The sequence below is a fragment of the Ctenocephalides felis genome, unplaced genomic scaffold (assembly GCF_003426905.1).
Source record: "Ctenocephalides felis isolate EL2017-DRISC unplaced genomic scaffold, ASM342690v1 CF-g0.4_SCAFFOLD_03571, whole genome shotgun sequence".
In the NCBI taxonomy this organism is placed as follows: domain Eukaryota; kingdom Metazoa; phylum Arthropoda; class Insecta; order Siphonaptera; family Pulicidae; genus Ctenocephalides; species Ctenocephalides felis.
In genome coordinates this window covers 17,327,080-17,355,076 of record NW_020539725.1, presented here as the reverse complement: position 1 = coordinate 17,355,076, position 27,997 = coordinate 17,327,080, and the positions used below count along the sequence as shown (strand labels likewise).

Here is a 27,997-nt window from a genome sequence, read left to right as displayed (position 1 = left end):
TAAAAATTAATTACCTTTATATGGTTTTTATACGTCCCTTTCAACATCCCTGATAGTCAATCTCATCCCTATGTGGGAAAAAAGAGGGTAGATGATAATTGGAAAAAGAATCCTGAGCGATTATTTTGGATTAGAAGTGGAACGATTCTCTATTAGGTGAATTCCATTGTTATATGATTTTCACAGTTTCCTAAAATGAATTTGATTTTATTATTTAATATTTGGGAAAAGATGATAGCAATATTATATGAAATATTTTTCTTATCATGTTTCCATCGTTATATACCAACTTAATCTGATTAACAAAATTTTTGCATACATTATTTTATATAGTTTCTGTAATTTTTGAATTATTAATAAATTTTTAATAGTTTTGTTCTTCTTATTATTAGTCAATATGTACTTCCAATAGGACAACACCATAGAGGGGATGCAAAAACCGACATCTTAGAAAACCGGTTTTTGAATAGTATTTTTCCGGTAGATCGGTTTTAACCCGTTTCGAGCTATTGTAATAAAACTATTTGCTTCAATAATTTGATCAGAAAATCTTGACAGAAAATACTTAATTACTGTTCCATTTTATATTGATATTTTTTATGCAATTGCATAGATCAAAAATCTAATAATTGACCAAGATTACATAGCTTTAAGAACACATAATAATTCATTGTTATGCACATTTTTACATAAAAGGGTGTAACTATTTTTATAATAGTGAATCGAAGAACGTCTATCGATTTGCAACAGTGTTTTTATCAATTTGGCTGCATTTGTCATTTTTATTTTCTTACAGTGTTATTCATATATTTGAAACCGGTATCTTTTACTACAAACCGGTATCTTTTACTACAAACCGGTTTTCAAATTCTATGATTTTCTCCTGGATCCGGTTAGAAGCAGTTTGTTTCAACCGACAAACTCTAATTTTATATCAGTTAGTTGATCGTTTAATCGTATATTTCAAACTTTTAAATATTGGTTGCAATATAAATTTGTTATGTAAGTTAGAAGAAGTTCTTTATTATCATTATGATGTGATGACTCAAACGTTATACATATGAATTTCAAGAAAATATGTGCGTTGTTATATATCATTTTAAATAACATAACATGGCATGTGTTGCTTCAATAAACAAGCGCTATTAAGTATAATTCTCAACTCCCAAATTTACCGCCAGACAATAGACATAAACACATCTCGGTCTCTGCAATGAAAACTCATTCATTTCCACGTTTGCCAAAATATCACTTAAAGTTTGTCATGTGTCTTCATTGCCGACAAATGCTCGTGTGTCTAGAGTGCTATTATTTCCCACCTACCTATTAGATAGGACTGGCTTTTGGACACATTAGTTTTAGATTCTCTGTGATGAAGTATCTGCCTCGGTATGGCCGAAACAGATCTGTGACCTTTGGTCTGACTCTAGAACAATACAGTCTGGTTGAGCACAAAAAATGCAGGAGCGCACTTTGATAGATTAATGGACAGGGGATATTGGAGTATGCGAAAGGTTGATGGATTGACTCTACATCTTGAAGATGACTGGTGGGAGTGATTAATAATAATTAATTGATCGTTTTAATAACTCAGTCTGAGGAGTAAAAAATATATGAATTAGTTGTCTAGAAATAACTTGTTATTTTTCAGCAGTTTTCTTTTTAGTCTAATACATTGATTAAGGTCAGTGATTATATGACTTGCGAAAACCTATTTTAAAAGTGCGCAATATTACATTATAATGTCAAATATTCTTTTTAATCCAGAACAATGTATAATAGTATCCATAGTCAATCTTAATGTTCATATTTTCATCCTTTTTATTGCTGATATTTTTTGTTCGATTTCTATATATTTGGGTTTCACAATTTAGTATCATATGACTTTTGCAGTTTTTGTCAGCCGAGCATAAATTTTTACATTTATTTGTTTACTCGAAGCAATTCTTACTGAAAGGAGGCGTCGATTAATCACGTGAGGTTTTTAGGGTGAGAGGGGGTTTGAAAAAAAAATCACGAAATATCACGTGGGGGAGAGAAGGGTATAGATAGATATCACGTGTATTAATTTTTTAACAGATGTTTTTTTTAATTCAAACATTTTCAAAAAAAATTCAAAATTTTTTTGAAATTGGTGTTTCAAGAAGCTCAATTACTGTATAATTTGAATGATGTTCTAGTTTTGCCAAATATTGGTCTAAAATTTTGAGACAGATAATGCTCCGATGCTCCTTGGTTCGTTACCAATAAGAATTTGAACGACGATTTTAACCAAGAATTTACAGTTAGAGTAATGAAACCAACCAATTCTATAGTTCGAATTCTGAGATCTTGATGTATCAACCAATTGGGAACGTATTTTAGAGCGTTCACGATTTCTTTCAAAACTTTATTTCGGAACCTTTGTAGAATAGTTATGTTCGATTTACTGGCCGCACCCCATTATTGTAGGCCGTAGGACCATATTGGTTTATTATTTGTCTTGTATATTAGGAGTTTATTTTCTACTGTGGCTTGTGATTTCCAGCCCATTAACTAACAAGTGTTCAACATTTTCTAAAACTGGAAGATCATGCAAATTCTATAGTTTTTGAGACACAAGTCTCAACAAGACTGAAAAAAGGTGTTTCCAATAGATAATATTCAAGACTATTACCATTATCGCATCTTTGAAGAAAGGAACTGAATTGTTGAATCACTCATTGAAGTGAAATGAAATTTAAAAAAAAAACGTATTGGTCTTATTTATGAAAATATAATAAGACGTATTATTTAATTACTGAAAATTTTAGGTTTCAGTTCATATATTTACGTATATAAGATTATATAGATCTTGACAGTTTAGCTAAATTATGTTAACTTTATTACCACATTTGCGTCTCTTTTAGCATAATGTGTCCTATCCAAAAAAACGTAGAATACCCGTATATCCAAAACCATATCCAGAGCAATTTCTACATCTCCTAATTCATTCTTCTTCACCATGTTTCTCCATGGTATATATTCGAGCCTTTTTGGAACAATATCTTTCTGAGGGAATAAACGTGATAGATTTAGTATAGCACGGTCCATTGAAGTGGATATAGAAGAGGCTATTATTATGTTTATTTAGTCTCCACAAAAGATATTTATTTTCTATGAGGATAGGTGGCAAATATACGATTGTTTTATAAAGATCAGACTGCCAGGAGATAAAACACTAGTGGACTGCAAATAATGGACAGGTCACATGGAAAATTTACAGATGAAATTATTGTGGTTAAAATATAGTACTTGTAACTCAACAGTTCTATGAAGTGGCGTGCTCGAACAACTCATTTTATGCTGCCTAAATTATTTGATAGAATTTTATTTTTAGTTGTTTTATTTTTGAAAGATTAGTTTGAATATTATATAAATAGCGTTACAAAAATAAATGTTAAAAATAAATTAATAACTATTTAACTTGGCTTTTCAATTATAAATATTATGAATATATAAATTAGCTTCTTAATTATAAATTTTAGTTAATATATAATTTGCAGAAAATACATATAGCAATTACTTCAGTAAAAATTCACAAATTCAAATTTGGCAAATTTATGTAAAAGTAGTCATGTAAAGCTTATGAAAAGCAATATATTTAGGATAATAAATAATCTCGCTTCTAATCTAATAAAAAGCTTTCACATTTCTACTTGTTTGTACAGAAGCGAAAATATCATATTTTTTTTTATCTCCGAAACCGAACGCTTTTCCGCTTCTCTTGGTTTTAATTTCTTTTATTTCCGGAGGGGTCACTCAGCCAATAAGTGACATTGCTGTCACGATTGTAACAAGTCAAGTCCAACAACAATTTGGAGTGACGGGACGGGACGAAACAACACAGAAAATACATTTAATTTACTTCTTTGGGAAGAAAAATATTGATAAGCTGGACAGTATTAATGGGATTGAAACAAAGAGATGTTTTCACAAAAAATTAATTAAAAAATGAATACAAAATAAATGGTATAGAAGTTCTTTTATAACGTTTATATTTAACTTAACATTTGTTGGCAAAACATTAAAGGTGTTATATTTGAATAACTCATATTTTTGAAATATTATTTACCTATTACATAATTATATACTAATTTAATAATAAATAATAGGGAATACTTTTCATTAAACCGTGACAGTTAGAAGTATAAAAATATTTGGCTATAGTGATCTAACAAATTATTTATCCATAGTAGTAATTAGAGTTTATTGATATAAAAAAAATAATTTTTTACAAATACTTAAGATTTAAGACTAAGAATTCCAAAAACCGATTTTTAGTAGAAAATATCAGGTGTCAATAATAGATTAATAAAAATACTGATTCATGTAGATTCTTCATTTCAAGATAACTACTAAAACAATTTAGCAATCACAAAAATTATTACACATTATCAAAGATTGATGAGTTTGAAACGAAATAAGATATATAAAATTTAAACTTTGTCGACAATAGTACGGTAAACCGAAATTTATACTAATAATTTTTAGTACTATTTTATATTAACTGTGAAAAATGACTCAGCTGCACACTTTGGTGTACTGCGTCGTCCTGCAGGACAGTAGCTATGACAATATGATAGTTCACATGTCTAATGTAAACTATGTCTCGAGAGATATTTTAATACCGTTTAAGATCCTATTAAAAAACACCTATTACTACTTACTATTGTTACAATAAGCCACTAACAACCGCAAATGTTAGCAAATCTGTGATTAATTAGTTCAATAACAAGCGCATTTAATTAACTTCCCGTAGGGTAGGTTTTCATAAAATCAAGACACAAAATTATTTTAGCATTCCTTCATTTGTATTTTATATATTGGTTGTTTTGTTATTTTTGAAAATTGTGAATTGTATATCTAATGCATCTATAGTAATCGCAAAAAAAACGAAAATGAAAATTTTTATATATCTTTACGTTTCAAAAGTTTCTGAACATTTTGGCATACCTTAGAAAAAATGGATGTATGTGTGTGTGTGCGGAAACAAATGTTTGTCGACGATTTCGGGAACACCGATCAACCGATTTGAATAATTTAAAAAACTTTCGATTCGTATTAATAAGGAGGCGTGCTGATTACGTTTTGCAAAGGCAGGTCTTGCCGTTCGGAATATACGGGGCAAAAAGTGCAGAAAACGAAAACTCAGTTTTTAAGAAAACGGAACGTCCGATTTCAATAATCCACAAAACATTTTACTCGTATTGTATTGCGCATTTGATTATTTGTTTCGATGGATAGTTATTGAAGTAATTTATAATCTACTATTTTGGTCTTATTGAAATCTTTGTCAATGACTAAAGAGATAAAAAACTAATTGTTTTCGTTTTCATGTTCGGATTTTTTGTTACCTCAGGTTTGTGAGGAAACACGTAGCACTTTTTATTATAACAAAGTAGGTATAATTATATTATTTTCAATCAAATTAATTATCCAATCTCGCGAAGAAAACTCGATACAAAATCCTATGTAAACCAATACTAATTACATTACCGTTACTCGATGTGGTAACATAACTCCAATATCCTGGGATAAAATGAAAGAAATCGCGCGGATGCGATTGTGTGCGATTTGACGTCCCTCACTCTTCTTAGGCTTCTTCTTTAGGTCTTCGCTCCTGGTTAACATCGGCCTCGGGCTTCATTAGCGAATGACTTTGACTTTGACAACTGACACGTAATTGTACGCCGAATGTTCGTTCGTTTGATGACATAGCATATCGTGACAATTTCCCCATCAATGGAGGAAGCAGAGTAACTTGAGATACAGACTTCGCGAATATTATGCGTGTAGTAATGTATATGTGGGGGAAACCGGGGGTAATCGGCTTAATTCACTTTTGTATTTATTAATTGATTGAGCTATCTAACAGCATGACGTCAATAGGAGTATCATAATCGTCATATTAGACAGTGATTTAATACAATAGGTGAGGCTGCTGGGTACGGTTGTGCCAAGGTACCATAGTGACAGTCGTCATAACAACTTAGCTACACTGATTTTAAAATATGGTCCAAAAGGAGAAAAATAAAGTATGTTAGTTCGAACAAGTTTCCAATACAGTTCTAACAAAAATCGCGGAGATCTATCTATATATAATAGACAGTAGAAGTTAATTTTTTTATTTTTAAAAAATACATTGTAAATGTGTATCATTACTAATTTGTTTTGTAAAAACACAATAGTTTTAGAAGGAATTGTTATTTAATAAGTTCTTCAATAATGCTATTTAATAATTTAAGTATTATTTAATTCGATATTATTATTCTTATAAATGCATTTTATATGTTAGTTTTCACCATCATACAAGACAATATAATAAAATTGTTATATTTTACTTATTTATTAGAATCACTAAACAAGGAACGTTTTCAATAAAGCTTCTTACCCAATATTCAACAATAATTTAAAAATTATTTTATGGTTCTAAATGTTTATGCTTTTTTGATACTAATTGTGTGCTTCTTAAGGTTTATAGATAAACCGCCATTTTAGAAAACCGGTTTTCGAATAGTATTTTTCGCGAAAAACGGTTTTGACCGGTCAATTTGCACCAGGGTTTTCATCTATCTGATACGTTTGGCTACATTTTCAATATTATTCAAACATACTTAAAACCGGTTTTTCAATTTCGTAATTTTCTTTGGGAAACCGGTTTTTAAAATCGACAAACCCTGATATCATTTAGCACAATATTGTATTCATATTGTAATTAATTATAAATAATTCGCATTGATTGTATTACTTTTGCATTAGTAATAAAATTAATTAATTAAATTAACAATGCTGACCAAGTAAAAATGTTGTAAATATCTTGTACAAATGTGATTTAACAACTTTTTTTTGAACCGGTCCACGCGCAATATATTTATATTTATATTTATATTACGGATACAGGATAAAAATTATCTTAATTACATTAATTACAGTAAAATACAACTCTAAAGCAATATTAAGTCTAACATTGGTATTATGTAATGCAATAACTTGCGTTGTAATATTGAGATAGTTTAAAAGGCTTGTAGATCTTAAGATTCTTGTGATGGTAAAAAATCCTTAAAATATTCGTTACGCAATTTTCATTTGAGTCCAATATCTGGAAAATAGTAATTAAGGGGCAGTATAAAAAAAAGAATATAATATGAAAATAATTGTAATGATAAAATACTTAGGATAGAAAAATGTTAAAATAAATTGGAATAAAAATTATAAAAATAAGGGAAAAGGAAAAAATAATTGTAAATATAAACTCAATATATTTGACTCGTTATAATACTTTTCTTAACTAATTCTTCATTTTGCCCCTGTTTCCCCTATGTGTAGTATAAGGTTCCCTAAACGATAATGTAAAGAAGGCATATGAAGCGAAAATGGAGAGAACAGTTGTTATCGTCGGTGATAAGCACGTTTTGGTACTCGACATATGTGATTTTGATTGACGGGCTTTGAGAGATTTATTATTGGAAAAGACTCGACGAAAAGTAAAATGATCAAGTACATGCTCCTTATTATTATTTTTTATAATTTAATATTATATAAAAGATAAGTATTAATTATTTACATTTTTTGTAGTTATTCACTAGTTCCTAATATTTTTAATTAATATTAGTAAATTTAATTATTATATTTTGTGTAGTTTCACTTTTAATAGTGGTATACATTTGCAATCTTGATACAACATACAAATTGTAAAACCTTGTCACCTTATTATTGTATTGCTCTTTCAATACTATGGCAGACAGAAAGAATATCAAAATATTTTTCTCGTTTCTCATTAAATTCCGGCTTTCGAATTCAACAAAAAAAAACAACAAAATATACAAAAATGTAAACCCATAGGTTTTACGAGAGAAATTTAATAATCCAGCTGGATGAAGAAGGAAAATCTCGGCTCCGGGTTTGATCGGGATCCCGGGCTGAACGTTGTGTTGTGTCTAGACACTTAAATCCACCCAGGACGATAGAGTCACACCGTTGTAATTTCTGGATTGTTTGCACAGAGTAGTTGCTCTCAGGTTTAACATGAGCAGGTGGGGAAAAGGGATGGGAAAATGTCGATACTGGCAGAAAATTTCGAACAACGCGGAAAAACACTAATAGAAATTATACAATCAATAGTAAACACTACTGATTCTGAAATCAACATCAAAATGTGTGATCAACATTACAGCCTCAAATTTTTATTTTTATTTTTTTTTATTCTCTTTATTGAATTACAATCTGTCTTTACAAAAAGTAAGACATTCAGTAATTTTGATGATATATTAGATCTTTAGATGATTATACATTAGATCTAAAATGTTACCCAGCAGTAAGCCTATTCAATTTCGATATATAAAATTTAAATTTTGTGATTATATAGAGTAAGCAGCCTCAAATAAAAGTTTCAATTTTTGTTACGAATAAAAGTTTTAAATTTGTTTTTAATCTTAGCTATGATTTTCAGTAATATAACTACCATAGTATAGATGTGAACACTTCTACTTACTCAAGTATATTATGTATTTACTTACTACTTTATTTTTGAAAAAAAAAAAAAAATAGAAGTCTTAACATACTGAGCCAAAAAAAAATTTTTTTTTAATCTGCTAACCAGCTAAAAAAATTCTAATTATTTTTGGCACTGACCAAATTGTAAAAGAAACAAAAAAAATTTATTAAGGTTGTTTTAATTGTAATATGATATAAGGAAAAAGGTGATAATACAAAAATGATATAAATTTTTAGAAGTTTAGAATTTTAAGAAATAAACGAGAATACAACTTTAATGCTGATCAGGTTATTTATACAATAGTAAAGTTTAATTTGTACTGTCGAATATTGGAATAACACTAACATTTTTTTTAATTCAGATAGTATTGCTATTTATTCTTTATATTCCTAAATACTACTTATTTTATTTTTAGTTATTGAACTATTAAAATTTAGTTTTGTGAAAATAAGAAAATGGATTTGTGAGATTACTTCAAAAGACTCCTCTTTAAAGTATAATTTTACAATATTTTATATAAATAATGTAATTTTGTGATAAACCTGAACACCGCTTGCATTTATATTACATTTTATTCATCTAAAAGCACCAAAAATAATCTCAATACTCCTATTCCATTAGTTTCAATTACGACAACCTTAAGTTTCTTCATTGAGATATTTTTTATCCGAGCTCTTAGTGTAATCAAATTCCTTACAGACATACAATAATAATATGAGTATAAAATAAGATTAATCATCCAATTTTACTTGACTAGACATTAATAATTGCCATTATAATTTGAGTACATTCATGTAGATTTCTTATTATCTCCGTATATTTCAGTTCATGTATATATATTTGATAAATGATCCAGAAACACATTTCTCAACATGAACCAGGACGTCTGTTAAATTTCAGTCATTTCAAAGATAATCAAATCATGTGAATGATAAAACATTACTGGTTCTATTTGTGACTCTCTTAGTTTTATCAAAATAGTTTGTAATTTAAACAGGGTTATTAGTTTTGTTATTTATGGAAAATTACATTCAACGGGCATGGGTTACGCAAGCAGAAATGTATTTTCTTGGTTGAAAGTATAAAGTGAACTATTTTTGGACAAGTGAGATAAAAACTGCTTAAATTTTAAGTGATGTTCAGTTAATTTATGTAATTTCAAGGAAAAGGACAAAGGTGTTAGTGGGATAAAAATAAACTAATGAATAGCTGCTATATTATAAATTATGAACACTTAAATTTTTTGTGAAACTAACAGAAATAGATTTATTACTGCAAAATGATTTGGCTAGCTAAAATTTGCTAAATTTTAAATTATGGAAAAATTTAAATCAGAGCTCAATATTGAAGTAGTGATTATCAGTTTAACTTTAAATTATGATAAATCTATAAATCGGATCACTTAAATTATTTGTGAAGTTAACAGGAATAAGTTTATCAATGTAAAATAATTTGCTTAAAACACGTGAGTTCTTACTCTAAATATTGAGTTAAAATCCAATTATATATATAAAAAGATTAGTATAATATTTCCAATTTGCTAATCTTCTACAGAGGAATAATTTTACATTTTGCAACAATGTGCAACATTACATTAATATTTAAAATTTATGGATAAGAATGAATTACATTTATTCAGAATTATTTTATGTGAAATCTGAAAAAAACTTTTTGCGCAAATTATTAGAATAATAATGTAGACCGCATTAAGTTACAAATCCCAAGAATTACTTCGCAATTTTATTTAAAATTATATCAAATACATAAATTAAGTAAGCAGGACGCAATTATGAACCTAATTATTTATATATTATGAGAAACTCGAGAAAAAAAACTTTTTGAGCGATTTATTAGCAAAGTAATGTAGACTACATCAAGTTACATATTAAAAATATTAAAAAATATTTGTCCAGGGCGAGAATTCAATTTGAAATTTTATCAAAACCTAAATTAAGTAAGCAAGACGCAATCATGTATAAGAAATATATTTCCTCAATAAATTTGAATCGTTTGGTTCAATTTTTGAATGAAATGTTGTATTAGCGAAATACATAGAACCGGATGTTTAGAATTCAAGTTCCAGAATATTTAATTGAGAAAAAAAATATTTAAGGATTCTTGATAACTTGTGTATAAAAATACTGAAATCGAAAAAAATAAATCATTATATGAATGATGCTGCAATATGACAATTTTTGACTTTTTTGACAAAAGAAAGTATAGCCTTATAATTTATAATTTATATTGCTATTTATAACTCTATAAATCTTAACATATATTCCATATTGGTCATACTAATAATTTGAAGAATTTTATATTCTTGATGACCGATTAAAATCAATAACTATTTATTACAACATTGACGATTAATATCATAAGTAATGAACTTTATCGTTAAGGGCTGTGGTAATGGAATGATAGGAAAAGATGCAGGAAATTCGTTATCAGGATAAATCCCTCTGAAGCCGAGATTGACATGTGGATTTCCTTGTTAATAAGCGAGCTCTTCCATGTATCATACATTTGACATATTTGGGGAGTTACCGAAAATGATGAATTGCTCAGGGTTTACTCGGATTTCTTATTAATGGATTTGCCAATTGTCGGTCAAAAATATAAGAGATTTATAGAACAGATTTATAATAATAAGAAAATATTCAAATTGAACATGATTTCGCACATTCGAAATCAAATAGTTTCATATTTTTATTTCCCAATGAAGTTTGAGGAGACCAATATAAATATATTGGTATGATATTGATTGTTTTTTTGGCTTTTGTCAAAAGTACTTAGCATAATGAAATCCAATGGAAATTTTTATCAGTGAGCAATGTTAGATTAAGTACTAAAAGATAATGAACTAAAAATTGATAATACTTTTATTGTGTGGAGTTAAGCATAGAGATCTAAGAATAGTTTTCCTAATGGAAAATTCTTGTGAATAACTATTCCACAATCAACGTTTCACGTATTTGAAGAATGAATGGAAATTTTATTTCAATTACAAATATACTTATTGAAAAGTTTTGTACATAAAATAGTTTAATTAGGAATAAATACAATTGTTCGAAATGATACGGAAATATATTTTATAGTTATTACTGTTTATAATTAATTTTGAAAATACAAAATTAAACTACAGTAAACCAAGATGAACAATTTATAATACTCTTAAAGGTTAAACAAAAACAAAATATTTATCATTATATAAATATCATATTTTATCAACAATGAAATAAAAAGTTCATAACACTTTTTTATATGATTGAGTTAAGCATAGGAACATAAGAATAGTTTCCATAATGAAAAACTTCTTATCTATAATGATTCTACAATCGATGTTTCATGTATTTGGAGATCGAATGGAAATTTAAGATCAATCACACACATAATTAATTAAAAGCTTGATACATGAACTAGCTTAATGAAAATTTTCGAACTGATACGGAAATGTTAAACTAAACTATAGTGAATCAAGACGAACAATGTGTAATATCTATTTCATTATGTGATTGATTTGAACAAAGAATAGTTTCCATAATGAAAACAACAAATCAATATTTGGAATTGGCTTGAAAGAAAATATTATTTCAATTACAAACATAATTATGTGCTTGATACATGAAATAGATGTATAAGAAAAAATAGTCATACGAAATTAAAAGAAAAATGTATAAAAGCAAATACAAAGATGCATTAGATATTAACTTTTCGTTTTTATATTTAAAGAAGCAAATCAAGCAACAGTAAACACAGTTGAATCATATACAATATTTTATAAGTTAAATTGAATAAAATATTTAACATTTTATAGATATTTGCTGTATTAATTATTTTTTTCACTCTCATTAATGTGAACTATTCAATAAATATTGATGAAATGAAGCAACGTAATATCAATATCGAAGTTTGAAGTTCAACACCTAAATTCAATTCATCAGAATCTTCAAGGAACAAATTTAAATATGTTGTTTAAGATGTTGAATGTGATCAATTATTATATAATTAAGTGATAAAAAAGTATAGTGAATCAAATCACTATTATCAAATATTGATAAAGCTATAAAGCGGTGATTCATCTTGATACATAAAATATCTTTATCAGAAAGAAATCAAGTTGTTCGAAATTATGAGGAAAAATGTTTAAAAACAAATACAAATATTCCGTGATGGTAAACAAAGCTAAAACATCTACTACATTTTTCAAAGTTAAATTTTTTAAAAAAAATATTAATTTATTAAAACATTTTATAGAGTTTTGGTGTATTCATTAATTTTTTAACACTGATGAATTCAAAATAATTATTGATAGAAAGGAGCAATGTAGTCTCAATAACGAATATTCAATTTCAAGATTTTAAAACAACAAATTTAAATATTATTAAATAAGAGTGATCTATGCAAGATTGAATGTGATAGATTAAAAAAAAAGATTAGTGAATAAAATCGTATAATATTGAAAACACTATAAACTTATATTTGTGTTGTAGAAAGCGCTTGTCAATACAAGTATTGTACTATTCATGTGTGTGGAAAAAGTAAATTATTACGTATAATTTTATCGAAACTGGCTGCTTGGGCGTCGTAAACTTTTTATCGGCTATTACGAACTGTCAACCATGTTATAATATAAGAGGCTGTATCATAATATCAAGAACGACGGTCCATTGGTTGTGCAGACGTGCCCGGAGTTTAGTCCGGATTATAGCTTCCGTGTGGCGCGGACTCCAGACGCAAATGGGATGCGTTGGAGGACTCGATTTTACGACGTCTGCTTGTGCAACTCATGGCCGTGGGGGTTTTGATGCATTTTGAATAAATTTACGATAAATTTTATTATTTGAGAAGATGGAAAGTTTTTATAGAGATTTCATTGTTTTCTTCAATGCTCTCGGAAATACTATCAGAGAAGTTGATAGTAGTTGAGAATAGTTGATGTATATCAACATTGGTTCGTGGATCATTTGCATTATAAATTTACATTACATACATACATTGATTTTTAAGATTGCACAAAAGTAATGATAAAAATTTTATTACCACAGATATTAATAATATTAGTTATTGTTTTTTGCTAAATTTCACGATACTGTTTGTACTCAAATATTCAATGGTTTGCAAAATATTTCTGAAAATTAACCTTTTTGCTACGAAAGTGTCGTGCAAAAGTGTCGCTGCTGTACGGAACAGCGTCGTCCACTAGTAGTGCCATTGGACACACCAGGCACAACTATATATTTTAAAATATTTCTATCATTATCAATAAAAATGTTTTAAATCAGCCATTACGCTTCTAATGGGCTAAAAATTACAATAAATAGAATTGTAGAAATTACAATAAATATAATAAAACTAATAAACTAGTAAACTAAATTACAAATAAACAGAATTCTTAATGGTTTACTCTCATAGTGATAAATTAAACACAAATCGTCGTCCATAGACGACACTCGTACACACAGCAAATCATTTGGACGTCATCCATGGACGACATTCGTCCATGCAAAAAGGTTAAAAATTAAAAATAATAGATAAATGAAAATTTGAAGTTTTTAGGAAAGATCAATGATAGTTATAATAACCTCAAAGCATGGTTATAACAAATTAGACTATCGTTCATATAATTTTGTTTAAAAATGAAAACTAATTGTTTTTAGTTATCTATTTTATTTTATACTCATATTTTTCAATTAAAACATGCAAATTCTGATGCACATACTAGCGAGGATGTTAGACAAATCATGTTTAAATTATTAAAATTATTAAAATTAAATCTTTTTAATCATTCGTTTAATCATTTAATTAATTAATAATTCGTTTAATTCGTTTGGCGATTTCAAACTGTTTAAAAAAATGAGTATATGCTAAAATAAATCTTATATGTGTAACTGCAAGCGATGATTTAGTGTTATATTCATTTATTTAAAAAAAAAAATGTATAAAATATGCTTGTGATAAGTTGTTTAGGCGTTAATTACGTCTGAATGTTACCTTTACCATTTTACTCCTTTTAGACATTAATTACTGCATTTTTAAATACTACTGTGATCTGTAATTATTGGGAAAGTGATATAGACAATAGATGAATAATTTTATTTTATAAATGTGTTAAACCCTTGATATATAAAATGCTTCACTTAAATTGAAGTTCCTAAACTGATGATCAAGCTTATATTTCAATTAAAATTATTTGAGCTATAAAATCAAATCATCTAGACTAGACTTTAAATTTTCATATTAAATTGTTTACTGATGTTGATGTTGATATTGACGTTGATATTGATGTTGTTTAATTTTAAAAATATGGCAAAAAAATTCACAATATTAAAACTTTTCCTGAAAAGGACGGATTACATGCATAAATTATTACTCCATAGATAGAAGGAATTCAGGAACTTTCTATAATCCGTATTTACGCAGATTTTGCAACTAGACATTGCTTATTTTTTGGGAGGATAATAGGATTCGCAATAAAGGATGAATATTTGCAATAAGCTATTTACTTTTGGATTGAATAGTTGGTCAATTTACTTTATTATTATACGTTGCATTTATCTACTTAAGATTAAACATTAGGATGACCATGCAAAAAATAAATTGTTAGCTTAAGTTTTCTATTAAAATATGCAATGCTTCATGATGCCAGTTTTCTTATCACCTTTCTAATGTGTTAAACCTAATTTATAAAATTATATTATATAATTTTACCGCTCGCTTTTAGTTCACTTAAAACCGCGACGCGTTCAAAATTTTATAATATCATTTTTATCGGGAAAAAACACAAAAGAAATATAAAAAAATCGTTGTAATTTTTTTAAATTTTTTCTAACGCGTACTTCCAACTCTTTGTTCGGTAGATGGAGGACGAGGGAAACCATGGCAATGATGACACACGATGCTTCATATTATCTACTTTGGCAGCACAGCAAAGGTCCAGAGTTTCTTGCGTGCTTTGCGACGATATCATGCCTGTGTTTGATCGCTATCCATTGGTCGATGGGACTTTCTTCTTGAGCCCAAAACAGCACGCCAAGGGATGCCAGGAGGTAAGAAATATTTGTTAATAATAATAAATACTAAGGAGGAATAACTGCCGAAAATTATGGTTTTAGTTCACTTATCCAATTTTGCATAATAACTATATTTCTTTTTCGCTATTTACTTATGATGAGTGTTCATTTCAACTATACAAAAATAAGTCAAACCTCTTGCATAGGGAAAATTGAAGATGTTCTTTATAATAAAATGATGGATTAGATTGGAATAATTAATTACGATTGTTTTATAAAATAATACATGCGTTTGCAACAGCTGGACCGACTAGGACAACTGTTTATAACACAAACTCATTTTCTTGTTTCTGCTTCCAACAACTCTTCTGAGTAACAACTGACCACCCAATTCAAATAGACTGAGAGCACACAAACATTTTTTTAACAAATTCTAATCGAGAATATTTTTCTGAGTAATTTTTTTATTTTTGAAAGAAGAGATAGCTCTCAGAGTTATTATTACTCATTTATAACTTCTACCGAGAAATTAAAATGAATCAATGGGGCGGAAAAACTAAATTTTCCTTATGTAGACTGTTTTGATTGTTAGCTATGATTAAATGACGCTGTTGTATGAATGATATATAGTTCCATACCTATATAAGATTACTGTAAATACATGATAACGATAAGGGTAGTTAATGTAGAATGATATAGTTGGAGATCATGGGCGAGATTGCTGATAAAAACTGAATTTTTATTATGTGGACTGTTTCGATTGTTACCTATGAATAGATGGGGCTGTTGTATTGTGTGAATGTTGGTATGGATGATAGTATGGACATACATAAGATCACTGTCGATAGATGATCATGACAAAGGTAGGTTTTATAGAATGTTATAATTAAAAACCATACGTGTATAGAGGCGGTTAGTATAATTAGTGTTAATAAATGAATAAGTCAACGATGTAATATAATTATGCATTTAGGTTTTGAATATGGTCAGATTAGTTAGAATTAAAATGAATTACAAAACAATAATATTTGTAACAAGTAATAATGTACCTATCTATAATTGGGATATTTATTGGTTTTGAAAGTTCAGAAAATGTTCTACATTGCAATAAACACTAATGTTTGTTCGCTATTTTTCAAACAAACCATCAATTAACCAGTTAACTGTGTCGCTTACATTGAACAGTACGCACAATTTTGTATCGTCCGTATTAAGCTTATGACGAGTATATTCGTCAATCATAGAGTAAGTTGCTCTGGTAAGGTATTGACAAAATATACATATTTTACTTATTTGATAAAATATGCATATATTACATGCATATTACACTAAAAATTAATTAAATTCAGTATGGTAATGTAAGAAATTTCTAATAGTATTTGATAAAAAGCAAAAACTATTTTTAAAATAAACAGTAGGAAATGTGATTTAAATAGCTAATTCTTAATTGTTATTGGTCTTAAGGTGAAACACCACTTGCAACTACTTATTTTAGACTGCCATAGCTTCAAAATATTATGAAAAACTTGAAATTTTAGAACATATTTTGTTTTTTTTTCAAATTTCAATTGAGGTAGCAAATGGTTACTGTTTTATACGCATGACGAGAATACTCGTCAATGCTCAAATCTCTGCCACTTATCCATGACGAGTATATTCATCAATCATAGTTAACTGGTCAATGTGATATTTATTGATTTTGATAGATTTTGGTATTCTTAAGTAGAAATGTTCATATAGATATCAAGGCTAAGTTTTCTTGAGCCCTTCGTCTATTGCGGGCAATATCCCATCGACAAAACGTCCGGCGTTTGGGTAACACGGTTGCGGCGTGTCTGCGTCACGTAACAGGGTAACAGAATCGCGTTAGAGTATCGTTCGGCGAACAGCAGACTTGCTTTTGCGGTGGAGGCGCATAATAAAATAGCACCTGCTGTATTCGTGCATCGTTTGCTTCAGGACTGGCCAAGGAATTGATTTTTTAAGACTTATATATAAATGTTAAAATTGATGTATTTATTATTATTGTATGCTTTGTGTAATAAGTTGCTTTAACATTGATAGATTTTATTTTTTACTATATTTATTTGTTTAATAATTTTTACAATGAATAGGTTGATTTTTCTGCATTAATCTGCCTTTTCAACATTGATTTCAATATATTCTTTTTAATTATATGCCAAAAATATCCAGTTTCTGCCTTACTAAAATAAATAATAAAACGTGTTCAAACAAAGATCAGCACAGAACTGTTCGTTTATTTCAATAGTTACTAACAATAAGATAATATAGATGATGCCACATATCATAGAGTAAACCATTAAAACAACATAGTCTTTAGTTTTAATACATATTTATAATATTTCTTTTTTGACTTTATTAATTCGTTCAATTTAATTTAATTTAATTTAATGTTCATATTATTAAAATTTGGTCAATTGAAAACTTCTAAATGCTTAATATTGTTTCATTAAGTCAAGCAATTAGTAGTTGATCGTAATTAGTTCAAATTTAATTTTCCATTAAACTAAAATTTAGTAAATGCAGTTACGAATTAAAGCAAAATTTGTCATTATTAATTTGATAGACTGAAATCGATAAAATTCTAAAATTTTAAATGAAATATACGATATTTATAAGTATTCTGTAAAAATTTATAAAGCCCTGGTTTCAACTTTTTGCAAGCTGTGAAATATATTTCGTGGAAACACAGAACTATTGCTTATCGATTTTCTGAAGGTAATTGAAATTGTTTGTTTAGAATAAAGTTTATACTTTAAACTTATTTGCAATACTGGGTTCTAATATTATCTAAATAATATCTAAATTAAACGTTTCTAAATGAATATTATTAAGATTAAAGATTTTGTAGAATAACAAAATTAAACGAATAATTTCTGGACAAAAAGCAATTACGATGTTGTCTATTCAACTTTATAAGTTTGAGAATAAAATCTCGTTCATAAATTGTTTATTTAATATTGAATTAAATTGACAACAATAAAAAAATTAATATTTAATTTTGACATCATTTTCTGTCGAGGTACTCTTTAAGCAAGTATTAAATAACATATGACAAAGCTCAAGCCTATATGTGATTTAGCACGTACATGTGTTTTAAGTAATTTTCTCTCACACAAAACAATGAGCAATAATTCTCAAACAGTTTAAACTTTAGACTCGGGTTGCCCTATAGTAAATTTATATTGTTCTTTAATATCCTATAGACATAACAACGCAGGGTTCTCTTTGAAAAGTTTTACGACACAGTTTATTTTTTGTGTTTTTCGTTTTATTTTTTGTAACGTCTCAATTTTATTTTATTTTTATTTCGCTCGGCTGTAATTTCACACCTGGATACTTCTGTTCAGGTACGGGTTCTAGTCTATATAAGACAGAAGACTCATTGCTTGATATTATGTTATAGCCCAGGGCAATGTTTCTGTTGTCGTATTTTATTGTTTTCTTTTTTAAATCATGTCGGATGTTATGTCATGTAAAACATGTATATTAATTACACATATTGAGTTACCTACCAAGCAGTCTTCTTCAATATGTTTTATTGACAAATTTTATACGATAAGTGTCCGTACTAGTTTCAATATGTTTCAACATGCTACACATTTTCTATTAATTTATAAACATGTCTTACAATTATTATAATATTTTGCGAAATATACAAATTTATATAGTTGATAAATAAACTGTTAAAACATAACATAAATATTCATAAAAATAAAAAAAAAATTACTGAAAATTTTTGTGTTAGCGGTCAACGGTTGCCTAGCAACGGTCAAAAATGTTAGTCGTGATAAAAATAAAATGCTAATAAATATTTAAGATAACTATATAATAATCAGATAATCTTAAATCATCAATACTCCAAATTGTAAATAAATTAAACATATCTCTATATCACTCTATGATACATATATAAGGATGATATCCCAGTCTAATATTTTTAAATTTATCGAATGTTTTTTCGGATAATTTTAGAATTTAACTATTCTAGAATATGTGTACAAGATTTTCTTAAATCTCAATTTGGAAAAAAGTTTTAAACTCTCCTTTATATTTAAGCTCATACTACCGAAACTATTTAAAAATATCAAAAACTGTTCGAAAGATATTATGTAGTTGGGAATGATACTGGTTAAATCTACCAAGCCGTTTTCTTGTAATTAACTGTTGAAAAAAAAGATTAATTCGATTTTTATGGAACTTTTTTTGGTGATACATATTTGGTTGTCAAATATCTCCCTTCCGCCTTTTTGTATTATAAACCAAGAGCAAAAAAGCGGAAGTTTTTTTCATGATTGTTAAAATTAAAACTAGACGACTTACTTAGTATAGCGATAAAGTACTTGGTCTTAATGAACATACTAAACCATTAAAGTCCTACGGAAACTGATTCAATTATAAAAATTATTGATTTTTGAAAATTTGCTTTTAGAAATTGTTCAGAGTTAACGTGTTCGTTCGTTTTCTAATAAATTCACTCCGAATACTTTTAATGACTCATAAATTAATTTATTTTTTATTGATTAAGTCGATTATTTACTTAGATTAAGTTTATGTAACTTGCATCAAGGCAAAATCCAATACTAACTAGTTAATTCTTATTTTTTATATTCTCAAAACATCAATTAATAACTTATTATATAAAATATAGTGAAAATATTATTTCTCTTTTTGTGTGGCCTTTCAAAAAACTCATAAAATGTCTTAATTTTAATACACATTTTTAAATGATTGTGGACTAATAACTATTTTTAGAAAACAAATAATATTAATAATTCATTTACCATACCAGACGATTTTTGAAAAGGTATGTTCTATAAAAATAAATCCAATACAGAAATATTTTATTCCATCCCCATCCCCTAAAAGGAGAATTATAGAATGATAAAACCTCACTCCCTCGTCTCGGCCAGGTTTGAATGATTGAATGTCCGTGCGCAGCACCGAAAGGGAACGATGACCCAACCGAATACTATACGGCAAAAGTAAAAAAGTACAAAATACTCAAAGGGAAATCGCAAAAAGTAAAAGATTGCATTGCATTGTGAAAGTGCACGAATGAAACGAGACTTACAAAAAAACGAATCGTTAACAACACACACGGACCGTGTCCAATGCATTACAATTCGGCGGATAGTGGTAATCAGAAGGAATTTAGTTTTGGGCAAGGTTGGAGGTTAAATTCGTTCGGTTGATTATTTTCATTCATTTTGAAGTTCTCACGCCGCGGAGCCAAAATTTGTCCCGACAAATAAACGATAATTACTTGACGAAAGTAATTATGGGGATTTGTTAGTCTCCCATAACCTGCACATTTATATTACGATGTTCACACAATTTATTCTTACACTTTAAATTTTTATATCATTTAAATTTAATAGCATTATATTTAATATCATTATTTAGTTTGTGTTATTATCTATCACTGCTATTTTTGCTACTATTTTTCCGATATTCCCGATCAATGCGAAATGCACTCAAGACTTACAATATTTTAAGCTCATATTTGCTTAATAGAAAATTTATAATCAAAACTAAAGATGTGGCTTCGAGCATTAGAAATATAGAATGCGGGGTACCACAGGGCAGTGTGCTAAGCCCAGTACTTTATCGAGCGCATTTTTTACAACAACCAAACCGTATATAACCTCGATGTAATATTTTGTCAGTAATATTCGTCAGCATAATTGGAGTAATTATTAATTTAATTTATCTCTTGTAAAATTGTTTTTTTTTCAAATTTAATTTACTTTTATTTACTATTTCCTTATTGTGTACACCTTTGCCGGTATAAAGGTTTAATTAGTACTTTTTACCCTACTCAGATGTGAGCTTTTATAAAATTTATATGAAAAACTGTTGAATCTAACTTAACAGTAACAATACATCTTATAAAACTATTGAATAACCTATACTTAAAAGTTATATTCAGGTCTTATGAACTAAATAAAGAGCTCAAAAATAAAAAAAATGTTTTGTTTTAAATGCATAACCGTTATCTAATGGTAGTGACGACTTAACAATTATGTCTGGTTATATATTTTTTGCCTTCTATCTTAAAATAGTATTGTCACAAAAGAGTATTCTTACTTTACTTATTTTTAATATAATGATTGTGAATCTTTCTACCCCGCTCTACCCTCTAATTTTGATTTTATTATCTCTTATTTGATTAAAAATTGTTTATTCACAGAATTTTCATGACAGTTACTGGGGTATATTATTTGAATTTTATGCTAACTTTTATTCTGGAGAATACTCTTTATGTATTAATTTTTCTTTTTAGGAATTAAATGAAATATTTCTCTATTGGGTTTTATGAAAAATATAAAATACTTTTATATATTTTATTAAACTTGCATGATAAACAAATTATTATTGATTATTATATTAAAATCGTTTGAATATACGTAGTAGAGTTACTAATATTTAATTTATTTTTCCAACTGGAGTATAAAAATTGAAAATTTTGGTAAATATTTAAAGATATTATATTTCTGCCATCCCATTAAATAAGTGGTTAAGTCGAATTTCGGTAAAAATGTTTTAAATCGCGGTATTAACTATTTCTCTGAATATAGTCATTAAATTGAAACTCTAATGATTAAGAACAAAAGCTGATTATGCATTTTATATAAAATTTAAACCATTAATTTCAAATACGCGATATTACATGAGTAATAGAACTTTGAAACCAAGCTTTGCAAAATAGTCCAAATTGACTTAACCACTTATTCACTGGGATGGCAGAAATAAAATATCATTAAATATTTAACAAAATTTTCAATTTTTACACTCAAAATTGGAAAAAGATATTAAATATTACTAACTCTATTAGACAGATATTTAAATGACTTTAATCTAGCAATTATTAATAATTTGTTTATCATACAAGTTTAATGAAATATATAAAAGTATCTGTCATGATTTGTTTTATTTAGTTTTAACTATTATAACTATCACTATGAATTTGCCAAACGAATTCTGCTGTAAGTCTTGTGTTAACCTATGAAATACTATAAGTACCACGGGATCTTTGTTGAAAAATAGTGTCTATTTTATTTTTTTCTTTAATTCTTGTTAATAGTTTTCATTTAGTTCAGTTTGTTCTATAGAGTTTGTTATACTCACCTGCTGTTTTTGAATTATATATCAGAAACAATTCAATGATGATTAAAAAATACTATATTACAACAACTTCAATAATAGATTTATTTGATATACTATTCATAAAACACCACAAACAACTCTGATACTGTATCAATACCTCGGTAAATATATTTCGCGCTATTTCCATCTATTTTATTGCATCGAATTATATTTTATGTATCCCGATATAAGCTCGCCAGAGCTTTCTAATGCTTTCTGTGTGTTTGTCTACTTTACTACCGCCTTTGTATCCGTAGAATTAGTTTCATACGTTTCGTGTTACAGTCGGGAAATGCAATAGCACGAAAACCATCGGAGCTTAACCCGTTTCCATGAAAAGTTGCACAGGTACATACATGGTGATATATAACATGGGATATACAGGATGCGAAGAAAATTTAATACCATTGCATGATACGAGATATAATAATAATGTATTCGATAGTTTGACAACAAACATGTGCGATGTCATGGTTCAGTAGTTTTTATAGAGTCTTATTTTGTTACCATAACGGTTTTTGAGTAATAAACATGCGAACATTATATATTGCGAACTGCATATTTGGAAGGCAAATTCACAGAAACTATAAGGGGTAGTAGGTACAAATCGTTAAAGCAAAAAAAAATTCACTAATTTTGAGATTAATAGGCGGGTATCACACAGTGGTCTTATTAAAAAATTGGCTAATTGGTTTTGATTTCGTACGTTTTACAATCATGTCAGATATTGAGCGCATTGTCATTAATCAGTTCAAACGTTTATCACGCATTCAAAACTTTGTTTTGTAGCTTTCCTAATTGTTTTGTAATTATTATTATATAAAAATAAGTCGGGTTTTCCTTCCTGACGATATAACTCCAGAACGCACGAACCGATTTCGACGATTTTGCATTCGTTGGAAAGGTCTCGGGCTCCGTGAGGATTATAGCAAAGAAAATTGAAGAAAATTTCAACAGAAAAGCGGAATTTTTCTTTCACATACATCGTCATCTCTGATACTTAGCATGTACTACAAACTAATATTTTTTGTTTGACTGCTACTCATTTGTTTGACAGCTACTCCTTGTTCTCTGCTCAGTTAATTTCATGTGACAAACCGGCATTGTGTTCACTGTGAAATTGTGCAAAAAATGTAAAAAATAAGTTATTCGTTTCCTAACATTTCAATTGGAAATCATCAAATCAATCACGTGTATTGTGCAATTTTTTATTCAATTACAACAGCAGGCAATTTTTTTCTTCATCTTTTAATCACCAAACGAAATGTTACATAAAATGAAACCATCTAGTGGTGAAACGAAGTTCGCCCGGTTTGCTATTTTCTATTAAAATCAATGAACTAATGTCAGTACTAGCAATTTGATTAATTTTATTGGAATGATTTGATATTTTTTCTGTTTTATTTTTCATAGTTAACTATACCATAAATACATTCAGCTACAGTTATAGACAATTAAATATGGAGGCGTGTGAAGAATACAGTTATCCTATGATAGCACCTTCTGTTATTATAACATCTAATTTTTAGGTAATTTGATGCAATAATTCATTACAGCTTCTTTTTTAAAGCTTGAACAGGTCACATGCCAGTGCTGAAGTCCCAAAGAGAACCAAAGTATTTATTTGTGAAATATCTTTTTAAAATTTAATATTTCAGTATGTCCTTGTCTCAATCTCATTTTATCTTTCGCATTAGTTGCATTGTTTCTTTATAAATTTGTAGTTATAGTTTCTCCTTAATTAAAAAACTGTTTGTGGTAGACAATGATCTTGACAATCGAACTTAGTAGAAACGTTCGAGACTGATTATAATATCAATAAATATATAAGTATCATTAAAAGACAAACCACAAGTCATTATCCTCTACTTGTAAAGTTCTTCACATATGGAATAATTTTGAATTCCGAATTAACCTCATAATAAATATGTCTAGCCATTTCTTTCATTTCCACTTGAAGCATTTTCAATCGAACCATAGAACAGATTACAATGGAATCTAGTTTGCGCCGCGCACGATTTTAATTAAATCACGAATTTCCCAATTAATTGATTTATTCCACCTGCATGTTATGAGAATTAGTTTGCGGGTCATCTCACTCAAATAGAAAGCTATTTTATATCGCTAATGTTTCACTAGACCGTGCCTAATGCGATTTCAAAAGGTGTGCTTCATATTGAGGGTTTCAAACCGTCTGAGTGCTACTCTCTGCCTGCCCACTTACGTTGTAAAAGATAGAAACTTTAAACTGGAAAACTGAAAAAAATAAAAAAATGTTTGACATCTGATGATGTAATTGTCTATTGAACAAGAACATAGAGCGTAAATAAATATCTGCGAACAAAAATGAATAGAGCATAGAAAGAGTATTTTTGTTCCATAATTAACATTTTGTTCCAAACATTTTCCAAAACTTAAATTTTTAACTTCCCGTAGGGCAAGTTATAGTAATCGCAAAAAAATCGAAAATGAAAATGTTTATATATCTTTACGTTTCAGAGGTTTCTGAACATTTTGGCATACCTTAGAAAAAATGGATGTATGTGTGTGTGTGTGTGTGTGTGTGTGTGTGTATGTATGTATGTATGTATGTATGTATGTATGTATGTATGTATGTATGTATGTGCGTGTGTGTATGTATGTGCGGATACAAATTTTCGTCGACGATTTCGGGAACACGGATCAACCGATTTGAATAATTCAAAAAACATTCGATTCGTATTAATAAGGAGACGTGCTGATTAGTTTTTGGCGAAAGCAGGTCTAGCCGTTCCAAAGATACGGGGCAAAAAGTGCCGAAAACGGTAACTCAGTTTTTAAGAGAACGGAGCGTCCGATTTGAATATTTCAAAAAACATTTTACTTGTATTGACAAGATAAAGAATTGATCAAATTTTCATGAAGGCAGGTCTAACGGTTTCGGAGATCTGATGAAAAAAGTAAAAAAAAATGCCATTTGGCGGTCAAAAATGATCATTAGACATATGCACATCAAATTATCAAATATTTTATAGAGATTTTAACAATAAGTATAAATTTTTTTTTACATTTCTATGGGTTCCGTACCAATGTTTACGCGTTAGACGGCGACGCGGCGCTTACGGGCTTTGATATTTCGTCTTTATGCAGTTAAAGCAGTACGATTGCTCTGAAAAAAAGTTTAGATCTTCCAAAATATGTCAAAATAAAATAAAACATTTTTTTTTAAAAAAAAAAAAATAAAAAAATTTTTTTTTTTTCAAAAAAAAGTAATTTTTTGTCCAATATATAGTTTCTCAAAAATCTTATTTTTTCAAAGTAAATTTTTTTCAAAAATCTTAATCGTTTTTAAAAAAAAAATTTTGGTACGGGAAGTTCCAGCAATTTGCCTTAAGGCACGATGCCTTAATTGCCTTAAGACAGAATTCCACTTACAGCTAGTTTTGTGAGAAGTTTGGAAATACTATCTAAATAAAAGAGATTTGTGTCGCACAGTGTGTTAAGTTCATTCCGTTTATTTATTGTTTTATTGCTGTAAATAGTTAAAAAAAGATCCTTCTATAATTCTTCGTTTGAATAAATTTTGTTCGAATTGTAGTACAGTCGGGTTAGAAAAGTCCATATTTGTTTTAAAGTATTAATATGCTCTGTTATCATAGTTTTAAATTGTTTCAGATTTTTAACTTCCCGTAGGGTAAGTTATAGTAATCGTCCAAAAATCGGAATTGAAAATTTTTACATTTCTCGACGTTTTGAAGGTTTCTGAACATTTTGGCATACTTCAGAAAAAATGGATGTGTGTGTGTGTGTGTGTGTGTGTGTGTGTGTGTTTTGTATGTCCGCGTTTTTTCGTCCACGTTTTCGGGCGCACGGATCAACCGATTTGAATGGTTTAAAAAACATTCGATTCCTATTGATAGGGAGATGTGCTGATTAGTTTTTGGCAAAGGCAGGTCCAGCCGTTACGGAGATATGGAGCAAAGAGTGCAAAAAATAGAAAGCGAGTTTTTAAGAGAACGGATCAACCGATTTGAATGGTTTAAAAAACATTCGATTCCTATTGATAGGGAGATGTGCTGATTAGTTTTTGGCAAAGGTAGGCCCAGAGGTTTCGGAGATACAGAGCTAAATTTTAAAAAAATTGCTGTTTTTGAGAGAACTAAGCGTCCGATTTAAATGATTCAAAGAACTTTCTGCTTTTTTCAACAAAATAATTGATTTTGGAAAAAAAAAAATTTTGTTTCTAATTTTTTTTTCAAAAAAATTTTTTTGTAATTTTGGAATAAAAATTCAAAAAATCACCCAAGCTAAGAACAGTCTAAGCGCCACTCTGGTACAAATGTAGTAAAGCACTTTTCCAATTTTGTGAAAATTATTGAAAAATGTGAAAATGCCGCCAAGCTGAGCACAGTATAAGTGAAAATGTCGCACAGAATTATTTGCAAATGCGTTTAGACTGTGACTATGCGGGAGCACTTTTTCAATTTTGGGTAAATTTGGCAACTATTTTTTTTTTTTGGAATTTGATTCGAAATGAAATGACGATTGTTAAAGTTCTGGAGATGATAAATTGATTTATTTATAATTAATTTTCCATAGGGTAAGTAATCGCAAAAAAATCGAAAATGAAAATTTTTATATATCTGGTATGGTTTCTGAATATGTTGGCATACCTTGGAGAAAATTGATGTATGTGTGTGTGTGTGTGCGTGCATGTGTGTGTGTTCGGATACAAATTTTCGTCGACGATTTCGGGAACACGGATGAAGCAATTTGAATAATTCAAAAAACATTCTAGCCGTTCCGGAGATACGGGGCAAAAAGTGCCAAAAACGGTAACTCAGTTTTTAAGAGCACGGAGCGTCCGATTTGTATAGTTCAAAAAACATTTTACTTGTATTAATAAGATGAAGATTTGATCAAATTTTCATGAAGATAGGTCTAGCGGTTTCGGAGATCTAGTAAAAAAAACTAAAAAAAAATAACATTTGGCGGTCAACAATAATCATTAGACATTAGACATATGCATATCAAATTATCAGATATTTTATTGAGATTTTAACAATAAGTTTAAGTTTTGTTTACATTCCTATGGGTTCCGTACTATTGTTTTTCCGTTAGACAGCGACGCGGCGCTTACGCGCTTCTATATTTCGTCTCTATGCAGTTAAAGCAGTACGATTGCTTTGAAAAAAAGTTCAGATCTTCCAAAATATATCAAAATGAAGATAACATTTTTTCCAAAAAAAAATTTTTATAAAAAAAATTGTTTAAAAATTTTTTTTTAAAAAAAATTTTTTTTTCAAAAAAAAGTAATTTTTTG

The 27,997-nt window shown here is 28.4% G+C and overlaps 1 protein-coding gene across 2 annotated transcripts in view; it reads left to right on the top strand.

The window, feature by feature from the left end:
• LOC113386798 (headcase protein-like) overlaps positions 1-27,997 on the top strand; it is a 675,189-nt gene that overhangs the window by 629,629 nt on the left and 17,563 nt on the right. For both annotated transcript variants that reach the window (XM_026624555.1, XM_026624554.1), the window contains exon 3: positions 15,373-15,561. In XM_026624555.1, the coding sequence (XP_026480340.1) occupies positions 15,373-15,561 (189 nt within the window). The remainder of the gene's footprint in view (positions 1-15,372; positions 15,562-27,997) is intronic.